Source organism: Oryzias latipes, chromosome 20 (genome assembly GCF_053564925.1).
Source record: "Oryzias latipes strain Hd-rR chromosome 20, Olatipes_Hd-rR_3.1".
NCBI classification, from domain to species: domain Eukaryota; kingdom Metazoa; phylum Chordata; class Actinopteri; order Beloniformes; family Adrianichthyidae; genus Oryzias; species Oryzias latipes.
In genome coordinates, this window is record NC_136256.1 from 24,908,635 (window position 1) to 24,920,965 (window position 12,331).

Sequence of the window (12,331 nt, forward strand, 5' to 3'; positions counted from 1 at the left end):
CGACCAACAAGGGTAATGGAGGTGAACCTGATCAGCTGGGATGGGGGACGGCAGAGGAATTAGAAAGGTATAGTGGGGCTTTCCAAAAAAAAGGATCTACAAAACTTATTATGGTCCATCTTCCTCTCCCCGTCCTTGTCCTTACCCCCTGCTCCTGGTGCTGGAGATGCTGCTGCCAGCAGCATATCTGCTGCTGGCTGTGTAGTGGCTCATTTTAGATTCTGCTTCCGTGCTGCGATAGCTACGGTCGTAGTGGCGATGGTGCTTCTGGTAGAATGGTATAGAACCAGACATGTTTCAGGCCGCTCCTTCACCTCCCTCAGGCTTTTTCTTTCTGTTGTCATGTTAGTATTCAAGATTTGACGTTATGTGCAGAGAATAACCACAACATTGACATAAAAAGATGCTTTAACTTACTGATGCTGATCGGAAAAAAAATGAATTTCTCTGTCGCATTAACTACCACCAATTGATCAAATCAAGCTTCGTGAGGCTTCAAAATACTCAAACGGCTTTCAAGACATACAGTCAGGCACTTTCTCAGCATGCTAACAGAGACATATGCAACATCCATAACCTTAAAAAAAGCACATTCCACCCCCCTTCAGGTTCTTACCCTGGACAAATTCCCTCAAGTTCCACGCTTCAAAGCAAAAGACTGTCCAGTTCCGCTTTTACAGCTTGATATCCCAGGAAACCTACAGACAAGTGTGTACAGAGCGGCAGTCTACCCAACAAAAATAATGCAGGCACTTGCCACACTGTCCAAGCAGCAGTCACAGCCTTTTATGGTGACGGAGGAGATAAATATAGCTGAGAGAAAAGCTGGTGGGGTCAGGTTAATTCCTGTAGTGCAATGCATTAATGAGTAAAGGTCTTTAAGGCAACAATCAAAGTTGCCTGATGAGGAAACAAATCCAAGATGTCAAATGATTTTATCAACATTTTTCTCATTTTTTCCCTAGGTCAAGGGTTTTGCTACTTGCAGCTCTTTGTCCATTGAAGCTCTATGGTTAAAGAAAAAATGTAAACATTTTAAAAAAGTATTTTTTTTATTAACTGTGAAAAATAAAAACAAGTAGTAAAATAAAAAAAAAAAACTAAGGTAAACAAACTCAAACTTTATTCAACTGATTCCCAAACAGATGAAGGACAGTACGTATCACAGAGTCAAAATTATAAAAAAATTTTAACACATCTTTGAGCTCCATGTACCACAGAAAATCAATTAGTTAGATTTACAAATTTTCTGGGTGAGATGCACCACATCACAAACAATAAAATAAATTGTTTTTTGTGTTTTGTTCTTTTCTTCTGTACTTACTACTACATTTGCTGCATTGAGGTGATTCTACAGTACACAGGGTGTATTTTATTTCCGAAAGGAAGTTATGGGAACCTCTGTCAAAAGTTGAAAACAAATATGTTTTTTTAAAGACTTTTTTTACGTCATGTTTTGGTTTTGTTTAGGCCAACACTTATAATAGTAACAATATGATAAACACAAATCTTACTTTTCTAAAAGTGGTTCCTACTGGTTTGTCATCAGTGAAAAATTGACCCAAAAGGCTCTTTAAGGGTTGAAGGTTGCAAATCCATTCTAGATCATTTATAAAATATATACAAGGTCATTTTGCACCTGTATTTTGTGATTTATCTTTTATTTCTGTAATGTACAGTGTTTTTTAACAGAAAAAAAATAATTTTCAGTCTTTTTAAATCAGTTTTTCAAAACAAAACTTGAACCCAATGTTTGATTGACATTAATCTCACATTTCTCCCTAAAAAAGTCTGCTACAACCTTGCAGGTCAATTGCCTGTCTGGCTTGTGCTGTTCTCTCCCACCAGCTCTGATGCTACCTTTATACTGCCAAAGCCTCAGCTGTGACCTTTGCTAACTTTAGCTGAGCTTTTGTTATTCACATGCAACAAATGCCACTTAAAATCTTGCCGTGACTCTCTCTTTCAGCTTCAGTCTTATTGAAGGACATGCATGTGTCTGTGTTTATATTTGAAAGTTATATGAAGCCAAATGGCCGTGTCATCTCAGGGGTCCCTTTGCTGGAAAACAAAAATGGATCTTGGAAAAAGACTAAAACACAAATATATGCCACCGAACACTTATCCCTTTTGTGACAAACGTTCCTCTTGTCTGGCGCTCACCCAGAACATTCCAGCATAATACAACGGTCAGCATAACAGCATAGCAAAAATGTTCTGGGAGCCATATGAAGCCTGAGCCCATTAAACGAGATTAACCCGCTATACTGGACACTGATGGAGCAAATGCAGAAACTAAGACGGATTACGAGAGTTCATGCTGTTGATCGAATACATTTCATTACTCTTATATTAAACTTTAAACCAATGAATCTCTTGCCAACATGATCGTTTTACTTTAAGGCTTGTAGGTCACCAACATCCAGCATTGGGCTCAGATGCTCCTAGATTTAGGAAGAATTTGGCCCCAAATCCACGACAGGATTTTGTGCCGATTTCCTCATCACCTGTGAATAAAACCTTACATATCAGGGATTATTTTTGTGGTTAAGTTGTTAAACTGAACACAGATATCTGTTCTCTTTTGAAGTTTTCTGTTATGTGATCACACATTCCAATTGATCTATCAATTAATGGATCGGCTAAATTAACAGTCTACGACCTTCAACACTTAAAGAGGTTTTGTGGCTCCTTTACGACCCAATATGAGCCACAAAGTTTTAGAAAAATAAGACACTGACTTGTATTTGTGATATAGTTACTGTTATAATGAATATAGTTTTGACATAAATAAAACATAAACCTGAAGAGAAAATTGCTGTGTTTTTCTTTTTCATTACAAAATAATTTTTAACTTTTGATAGAGGTTTACGTAGCTTTATTTCAAAATACAAGACACCTTGTTTCACATTGAATCATCTCAATGCAGCGAATGTAGTAGTAGGTGGTGTAATGTCAGTAGTGATTTAACCCTTGTGCTATCTTAGATGACCCCACCCTTGCATTGACGTGTTCTCCCTACCATGACAAAGGTGGATAAAGGTGGAAAGATTCCATGTAATCCATGGACACCAGTGAGGATCACAAATCATTGAAAAAAGGTTTAGCGCACTGTCTAGTGGGTCTAGATGACCCAACTCCCAATGCTAAAGTGCCTAGGATAGCACAAGGGTTAAAAAACCAAAGCACAGTTTATTTAAATCTTACTAACAAGAGCTAATTCCGTTAACCTTACTGTATTTTTCAAACCACTTGAAATCCTTAAAAATCTAGTCAAAAATGGAAAATTTGCCATGTAATCTGGTTTGCCTGAAATCTGTGTGTGCTTACCTCCAACAGATTTCAACCTGTGGTACCCAACTTTTTGTGAATGAGTCAAATAAAGTTTGAGTTTTCTAACCTTACTTTGTCTTTGTTTTTTTTTACTTTACTACCAGTGCTTACTTACTTTTTATTTCACGGTTACTTTTTCCTTTTTTTTTTTAACCAGATAGCCACAATGGATGCGTAAAAGAGTCATATGTGGCTCCAGAGCCACAGGTTAAGGCCCCCTGGGCAAAATAGATGATGGTGATGTGTAATAAAATAAAAACAAATTGCAAATATTCAAAAATATTCAAAAATGTTTCTTTATTGTAGTAAAGCTGAATATGTTTACAACATTTTACTTACATTGAGTAAGCCACAAGTTACAAGTGAAGTATAAGTATTTCAAATAAATCATAGTCTAAAAATAAATACATATCTTAATGGAAAATTTCTGCTCTACTTCTTATTGTTTAGTGTTCGTGTTTACAGTATTTTGTAAATATTACCACATATTTTCATGTATTTTAATTTGTGGATAGTAAAAATGTATTTTATTGTTTACTTTGAATGTCAAATGGCTTCATGACACTTAGAAGTGAGTCAGCTGGAGCACTAAGCCTTAGTTTGGTGCACTGATTGAAGCAACAACTGTTGGTTCACTTGTCAAAGTCTATTGTCATCCATCCTGTCATTTTTCCATTCATTTGTCCCTTACATAAATAAAAATAAATAACAGGATCGTTTTGTACTTTAAGCTAGAGTATAAAAAACAATGTGCTAAACAGTATAAAACAAAAACTAAAATAATTAATAAAAGAAAGAAAAGGTGGATCTAAAAAAAACAGAATTGAAAATCTCAAATCATTGTGGAAAAATTCTGTTTTCTGTGACAAATAAAACTATGATGATGTTATAAATTATTTTAATTAATTCTCACAAACAAACGAACTACCATATTCTCCCCTAAGTTTCTGCATTTGCTGTGGTGGCGGTCTTCCAATTGAAAAGAATTAAAATTCCTTATAGGATCATGAAAGGAAAATGTGCCTTACAGAAGAGGAAGAGACCTTTCTTTCCTTAAAAGGAAATATACAACAACGGGAGCGTTTGTGGAAGTTACAGTTACCTGAGGGGTAGCTCAGTAAATTCTCAACATTATTATCCGTTATAAAGATAGTGTGTGCCTAATTTTGTGATTTATTATTAATCTAATTAAAATATGAAGTAGTATTTAGATACTATTAGCGTTGTTGTATTTGTTTTATTTAACCAGAGTGGTTAAGTCAGTCCTCTGTCACCCCTATTGTTTTAGTTGGTTCATTCTGATCGTTTAGACGAAACCAACTGTAAAATCAGGAAGTAAAGGGCGGTGGTTGACTCGCTCCGGGATAGCTGACGAGTGTTTTGTCGTTGTAAGGTACGTAGCCGATGATTTCATCCTCCGTCTTCTCTGTGTTAAATTAATTTAAAGTCTCAAAGCTTTTTTTATTTTCGAACTTTCTCCACTATGCGATGTTTGTATTTCCGATAGACCCGATTGAAAACCTGACTAGCTAAGCTAGGTACGCAGCTAATGTTGTTATGCTCGGTACGCTGGCATAGAATTTATCGGCACCACTACTAGTTTAACTTTTACCATCTGTGTGGAATTTGTTTCGAGAATACAGGATAAAATCGTTGTAACTGTTGTTTGTGGGTTCATCCTTTATATTGTGGGCGGTTCAAATTAGGCCGCAAAGTTAGCATGAACGCAACTGCGCCAGGTGGGATCATTAGGTAAAAATAGACTTTCACAAGCAAATAATGATCATCTTTAAAAAGGTTGCAAAACTAGACTAAAAGTTAAAAACTATGCTTAAAAATGGTAATGTGCGTCAAACATTAGCACGTAAAAATACTCGATAATTTTTATCAGTTAAATTCTCACGTTTTAAGTTAATTTAGAACTATTACACTCCAATTTAGACACAATACTGTTATTTATTCCTATTTTCTACATAGGAGAGATTCCCTGATAAGGCCGCATAACTTAGTCTGAGGAATGTGTTCGTTCTCGCTGAGAGAGCATTGAGCTGACTAACCTACAAAAATGAAGAACATTTCCATATTTAGATCCTTCAGGGACACAACTGTGGAGACTCGCTGCCATTAAAGTTACAGCACCATGTAGAAATGATGGGGTGAGATATTTTAGGGAACTGGTTAATCTGCTTCACCTTTGGACATACTGCCTCCAGGCAATGTTTGCAGCCTATAATGCAAAAAACAAACAAACTTCAAAGCTGTTAAATTAAAGGATTTAGTTACTTGAATATATAAAGGACAAACAATATTCAGTTTAAGGATGAAAAATGCTGCAAAAAATTGACAGAAAAATAGAACATCTTTCTTCGTAAAGCCATTTTAGATTAATTTTGTATTTGTTCTGCTTAAAGTTTTGTTTTTTTGAATTTAAATCTTATTTATAAAACTTGGTAAGAATGGGAATTGATTGATGGACTGGAGCTTTTTGTCAAATTCAAACCACATTCAATGATTTACCATCTGTTTTTACCTCAACAGATTTAAAAAAGAAACCACCCTTCACGATGGCTAGCAAAAAGGCTAAGGTCAAGTCCACAAAGAAGCGCCCTCAGCGCGCCACTTCCAATGTCTTCGCCATGTTCGACCAGTCCCAGATTCAGGAATTCAAGGAGGCTTTCAACATGATTGACCAGAACCGGGACGGGTTTGTGGACAAGGAGGATCTCCACGACATGCTGGCTTCCCTGGGTACGAAAGACTTTTGAAAAAGCTGCTGGTTTGAAGTTGAAGTCAGTGAAAGTGGAAAACTAGTTTTACAAGCTCACATACCTCAACTTTCACAATTTGCTTTCATCTTTTTAAAATCGTTTTGTTAAAGTTGAAACTCTAAACATATTTGCCATAACTGGGTTTTGTTTTTACTATAAAAAATACTCCCAATGAGCATTAAAAAGTTTAAATAATCTATAAACGTCTGTTCAAAAGATCACTAATGTGAGGCTTTCATTGAATAAACATATTTATTTATTTTCACAGGAAAGAATCCAAATGATGATTACCTGGAGGCTATGATGAATGAAGCTCCAGGACCGATCAACTTCACGATGTTCCTCACGATGTTTGGAGAAAAGCTCAACGGAACAGACCCCGAAGACGTAATACGGAACGCGTTTGCTTGTTTTGACGAAGAGGGAACAGGTAAGTCCCAACACCTGGAATCCTGTGCTGTATTCCGATATCCTTTCTGAGTGGTTCAGTTAGAAATTTCTCGTTTTTGGTTAGATTTTCATTTTTAAAATCTTTTTTTTCTTCCTGGTAACAAATAATCTAGCGGTAACTTCTAGAAAAAGACCTTTTTTCACGCAAAAATATTGATCTTACCTGGTTTGACTGTAGGTTTCATCCAAGAGGATTACCTCAGGGAGCTGCTCACAACAATGGGGGACAGGTTTACAGAGGAGGAGGTGGATGAGCTCTTCAGGGAGGCCCCTATTGATAAGAAGAGTAACTTCAACTATGTGGAGTTCACGCGCATCCTAAAGCACGGCGCAAGGGATAAGGACGATTAAGGAGTCACATCAAACCCGCCCGCCCCGCCTGTCTGCCGTCAGCTACAACACCGTGCCACAAACCTCCACTCTCCAAACAAACCAAAGCAATAACTGTTCACACTGTTTGCTGTAATTGTGCCTCTGCCAGAGGTTCACATCTGAATAGTTTTGTTTAGAACATCATGAGCAGATGTGAAGTAACCGAATTTTGGAAGCTCCAAGGGATATAAATATGAAACTCATGCAATCAGGTTTAGCTGAATTTATACATGAATGACTTTTTGAATAAAGCCCTTTATTAAGTTGTATTTTTGCTGACTGTTTCTCTTCCATAAAACACAATCTGAAAGTTGACAGTCTTTTTTTCTTTTCTTCTTGGTTTTACATATTCTTCTTCAGTGGTTTCCTTTACGTTGGGAGTTTGTCTCAACAAGTCCTCATTGGACTCCACAAATTCATTCAACGTGTTCTGACGAGCACAAGTTTAAATGAGGTGGAAAGGTAGTGGTGGGTGGAGCCTTGTCTGTAAAATGAGGCATTTTTAACAATTAAAAAAAGACGCTTTTTGGGTATTTGGAAAAAAAGTTTTACCACCAAGAAATCAATTAGATCTGAAGTTTCTGAATTTAAATCTTGTGAGAAGAACCCCCAGCTTCTGCTGCAAAGTCCCCCTCCCCTCTCAAGGTAGTGTGGTGATCACCCTCATGACTGGACCTTCCAGTTGCAAATTAGACCTGGGTGCATAACCCTGGTTCCTTCACGCTCTTCAGTGTACTACACATCTAAGAAAAAATGTTTTGAGGACCAGGCCTATAAGGAAGACTCAACTGCACCTGTGTTTTTGGCACTTTTGTCTTCAACATGCTGATTGCCTTTCTTGAATTGGGAAGACTTTCATATTACTGATGAAGGCTTCTCATCGTCCTCTTCAACAGTTATGTCTTTTAGTCTCCTTACGAGTTGGTCTCATGTGGAGAGGCTGTGAACTCATTTGTACTGGCATATCCTCATCAGAGAGGATGAACTCTTGATTCCTCAAAAATCTTCTTCACAACTCCTCAAGAGTCCACATCTGGGAGTGCTTGAAAAGGAGATAAGGCCTCCACAGGATGGAGTTTCTTGACTGTCTTGCTGCCATTGAGATGCTTTGTCTTGACTCACATCAGGTAACCATTTCCCCCACACAACCTGTTAGTTCATGGCTCATCGTGAGCCACGACGATGGGCTAGAGATGGGTACTCTTCCAGGCTCCGGGATTCCAGTGTTACAGCTTATTTTGGTCATATTTGTAGTTTTTGTCTCCCTCTAGTGTTTAAGGGGAAGTCTCACAACTTGGAGGTGATGCGTTCATGTCTCATAAAAAGTTGGAAACGTCACAATCGCATTGTACGTTTTAAGTAGTACAGTTTATGCTTGTTTGGATCAGGATCAGCTTAAAGTTAGTGGGGGGAAAAGTAAATTTGACCAAAATAAATGTTTATTAAGTAAAAAAAAAGGAAATGAATAAATTCGCTTGATGGGAGAATAGGCTAATTGTGTATTTTATAACTGTAAAAATAAGAAGTATATAGGTATTTTATAACTTAATTAATATTTGCATCTAAGAGCACATGGAGGACAAAATACAACTTCTTAGCTTTTGGTGTTCCATCTTCCGAGCTTTCCTGAACGCGTCATGATTGAAACCCACGTTTGGTAACATCTCAGCGGCGCTGTGACCCTGTCCGGCTTTTTTCGGCTCCAGGTGAGCATTTAGCTGTTTCCACGCATCTCCTGCTTCACTGGTTCTTGTCGAGGGAGAAGTTGCCGGGCTTGTGTTTGCTTGTTGCAGCAGAAAACCTTTAAAGTTGAGGAAATGCTAACCTGGAGTAGCCGTAGGTGGCTAATGTTAGCCTGATGAGGCTCAAGGTTGGCTTGTTATGAGAAGAGAAGCTCTGAAGTGTTGAAAGTTTTTTTTTTTAATTATAAACTTTTGGAATGAGAATGAAATGACCCATTTAGGATGAAACGTTATATAAACTGCTTTTCATGGCGTTGTATATGATTCTATTTTCATAATTGGAATGGATTGTTTTGGTTTTGTCATAGGTCATGACCTTTGCTCTTCCATCTCTTTTATTTTCTATTTTCCGTTTGGATCAAGCAGTTCTGGAGCAGGTTATGGCTTTGGGACGCGTCCCGAGGCTTTTGCTGCTGGAGAGGTCCAGGATCTGTTGGTCTGCACTTGGACTTGTCTGTCCCACCGGCCTTTTGAGAACCTCCAACCCGCTCCAGTGCGCAGCATGTCTGTGTGGGCCGTGCACCGTCCCAAGTCACGGAAACCTCCAGCGGAACTGCGGGACGAGGCGCCTCACAACCACCATCAGGGAGCCCGTGTTCGTCGCCAGCAGCTCCGTCGGACTCCACAAGGAGTCGTTTCTCCACTTCTGTCTAACCCAGCTGCATCGCCCCTCGTGTGGGGAGGAACGGGGGTTCCAGCAGCAACTCCAGCGATGCTCCTCCTCCCAGGAGGTCTTCAAACTCCTGCACTCGGTGGAGATCCTGTCTGACACCATGGCTGCAGCTGCGCTTCATCGTGTGGCTGACCTGGAACAGGACGGAAGTTCCCTCAAAGACCCCACGGTGCTGGAGAAAGACACCATCCGGGCTTTGTGCTTCCAGCTGGAGCAGGATTCTGCGCGGCTGACGGACGCTGGGCTGGTGTCAGCCCTTCTGGCCGGCACGCGCCTCTTCTTGGACCCTGGGAGCACGTTGATGGTCCGCCTGGCGTCAGAGAGCCAGGCCCGGCTCGACCAGGGACGGATGACGGTGGGACAACTGTGCACCCTGGGCCAGGCCATGCTGGCCATGGAGGGTCCAACCAGTGGGATGCTGGAGCAGGCGATGGAGTTCATCCAGAGGCAGGAGCCGGCTCTGTGGAGCCTGGAAGAACTTGTCGCTGCTTATAGACTTCTGCAGGGATGTGGGGGTGATGTTGGAAAACACAGGAACTTGCTGAATAAGATGCACAGTCAAGCCATGACAGTTGCCTCCAGGATGGATCCTTTTGGTGTCAGTGAGCTGCTGAGTGCTCTAGTTGCCCTTAACCAGACACAGGCCATGCCTCTTGTCATCACTCTGTGCAAACAAGCTGTGCGCCACATACCTTACTTCACCGACGAGGAGCTCTCCTGTGTCCTGGATGCGCTCATGCACTTTGGTCACAGCGATCACTACTTGGTTGAGGCCATGGAGAAATATGTCCCTACGATGACGTTTACCTCCAACCCAGAGACGGTGACCAAAGTGGCGCAGTTCTTCGCTCTGAGGAACATCCTGTCCCCCGTCGTCTTCAACGCGCTTGCGGAGAGCTTTGTGTACCGGGCGGATGACTACACCACCACCCAGGTCGCCCGGCAGATCGTGGCCTTTGGAAAGCTGGGTTACCTCCCGCCCAACGCGGGCCAGGTTTTCGGGAAACTAGAAACCGTCCTGCAGTTGCGTTTCTCCCACTTCCACCCGCGGGTGCTGCTCAGCCTGCTCCACGCCTGCACCCTGGTGGAAAGGTTCCCCGTCAATTTTGTCTCCAAAGTTTTTAGCAGCTACTTCCTCCAGCAGCTTCAAGGTGAGCATCCCAAATGGAGGCAGAAGCAGGCGAAAAGGGAAAGTTTGTGATGATTGTTGTGTTTGTGGCGTAGATGAGACCACCGGATTGGACCGGGCCGTTCTGGCGCAGCTGACTCAGCTCTACATGACGGTGAAGCTAGAGTGTCCTTTCTACGAGGTACTGAAATACTTCGTTACCGAGGATAATGAAGCGCACCGTCTGTGTTATTCAGTATGTGTGTCAGGCATCTGCAGCCAGAACCAGTTTTTCTGTTTTGTGTCTTGCAGGCAAAAACACAAAACCTAAGAACCCGAAATATTTAGTCTTTCTAAAATAGTTTTTTGGTAAAAAAAAAAAAAAAAAAAAGGCTTTTTGTTACTTTCAGTAAAAAGATAAACGTTTATGAGACTAGAGGTCAAGTTTTTATAATTAAATAAAAATATAAAAACAGATTTTAAGGCTTCCTGGAAGTTTATTTTTTAATCTTTCACTTCATTCTTAAGGTTTTTCATAAAAACCTTTTTATTTTTGTATGTTCTGTAACTTGATTCCAGCAACAAAAAGGCTGACGACTCAGGCTTTCTGTGCAAAATTTAAATGAAAACATTTAAACAAAATCATGTGGCAAAAATGTATTGTTACAGTCAATTTTCTTTTGATTTCAAACTCAAGATACTTAAATATCAGGATGAACAGAAATGGATAAATCCCTTAAAGAAAAAAGGAGTGGTTAAAAGAAAAATTGAATCAACTCCCAATCTTACGACTGTTTATGCACAACATTTTTAAATGTTGACTATTATCCACATAGATGCAAAAGAAAAAAACATAAAGGTGACTTCATGACTGTCTGTGCAATGTCCCATCATGCCTTTTATTTTGTAATTGACCAAAAGTCTGAGTTTGTATTTCTTTTTTTCATAAACATTTGTACCTCGTTATTCCACAACCTCACACACCTTTTTCTGTTGTCCTTACGCGACTAAATAGAAATATTATAGTATAAACTGCATTTAATGTTTTTTCTGTCCATCCTCATCTTTAGGGTCCCAGGCTCCTCCCAAAGTACAGAGTCAAATCTTTCCTCATGTCCAGTCGCTCCTTGGAGACACCAGTGGATCAGCATCTATACAACGCTGTGAAAAATGGATTAGTGGATTTGTTAGGAGACCGCTCGTACTTTGCATCCAAAGTCCTGACTCCGTACTGCTATACACTCGGTAAAAAACAAGTCTTTTTCTTTTTTTTTGTAATTCTGTATATTTACTCAGTGTGCAGCATTCTTCTGTTGTAGACGTGGAGATCAAACTGGACGAGGGAGGATACGTGCTGCACGCCAGTCAAACTGACGACGTTTGTAAGAGGTAAATGATCCTATATAGAAGAGGAAACTTCCCGATGAGGAGCTGATCGATCGGTATTGATTTGCGTTACAGAGTAGCTCTGTGTATTGATGGACAGAGGAGGTTCACTTCAAACTCCAGACAGCTGCTGGGAAAAGAGACCATGAAGCAGAGGCATCTGCGGCTCCTGGGATACGAAGTGGCTCAGGTTAGACAGTTAATCCTCATCAGATACATGCTGCCTGGACTGATGAAAACTTAACCATAAATATCCCTAACTTATTTATTTTTTCAGATTCCCTACTATGAATTTGAAAAGCTGCACAGCAAGACCAGTGTGGTGGAGTACCTTCATCAAAAAATCTTCCCCCACACCTACAGGATGAGCTGGTGATAACGGTCTGATCTCTACCGTTACTTTAGAGAAAAAGACTTTATTTTTGCAAGCAGTCGTTGATTTCAGCCTATTTATTATGCGAATAAAAGCTATTTATCAAAAAATGTCACATGAATTCAG

General features: G+C 40.0%; 3 protein-coding genes across 21 annotated transcripts in view; 2 read left to right on the forward strand and 1 right to left on the reverse strand.

Moving 5' to 3' along the window:
- The window catches only part of myom1b (myomesin 1b), a 31,024-nt gene extending 30,234 nt beyond the window's left edge, over positions 1-790 (reverse strand). For 8 of the 17 annotated variants that reach the window (XM_078938207.1, XM_023950356.2, XM_023950357.2 and 5 more), the window contains exons 1-2: positions 617-790; positions 146-334 (exon numbers count right to left, since the gene is read on the reverse strand). In XM_078938207.1, coding sequence (XP_078794333.1) covers positions 146-294 — 149 coding nt within the window. In that variant the 5' untranslated portion in view covers positions 295-334; positions 617-790. The remainder of the gene's footprint in view (positions 1-145; positions 335-616) is intronic. The other 9 variants (XM_078938215.1, XM_078938213.1, XM_078938214.1 and 6 more) reach the window with 4 other exon arrangements.
- A 3,628-nt stretch (positions 791-4,418) lies between these two features.
- On the forward strand, positions 4,419-7,236 carry myl12.1 (myosin, light chain 12, genome duplicate 1). Its single transcript, XM_004081134.4, has 4 exons — positions 4,419-4,726; positions 5,872-6,081; positions 6,370-6,531; positions 6,730-7,236. The coding sequence occupies exons 2-4, from the start codon at positions 5,898-5,900 to the stop codon at positions 6,900-6,902; spliced, it is 519 nt and encodes a 172-aa protein (XP_004081182.1). The 5' UTR covers positions 4,419-4,726; positions 5,872-5,897; the 3' UTR covers positions 6,903-7,236.
- A 1,035-nt stretch (positions 7,237-8,271) lies between these two features.
- Positions 8,272-12,329, forward strand: fastkd3 (FAST kinase domains 3). Of its 3 annotated transcripts, none has more exons than XR_013651913.1 (7): positions 8,272-8,629; positions 9,032-10,489; positions 10,563-10,648; positions 11,517-11,691; positions 11,750-11,835; positions 11,908-12,022; positions 12,110-12,326. XR_013651913.1 is itself a non-coding variant. In XM_004081135.5 (7 exons), the coding sequence occupies exons 2-7, from the start codon at positions 9,046-9,048 to the stop codon at positions 12,206-12,208; spliced, it is 1,989 nt and encodes a 662-aa protein (XP_004081183.1). In that variant the 5' UTR covers positions 8,272-8,629; positions 9,032-9,045; the 3' UTR covers positions 12,209-12,329. The 3 variants fall into 3 exon arrangements, 2 of the variants coding, with proteins under 2 accessions (XP_004081183.1, XP_020568073.1); XM_004081135.5 differs by having other exon boundaries at positions 11,766-11,835; positions 12,110-12,329; XM_020712414.3 differs by lacking the exon at positions 8,272-8,629 and adding an exon at positions 8,632-8,793 and having other exon boundaries at positions 11,766-11,835; positions 12,110-12,329.
- Positions 12,330-12,331: the final 2 nt, after the last annotated feature.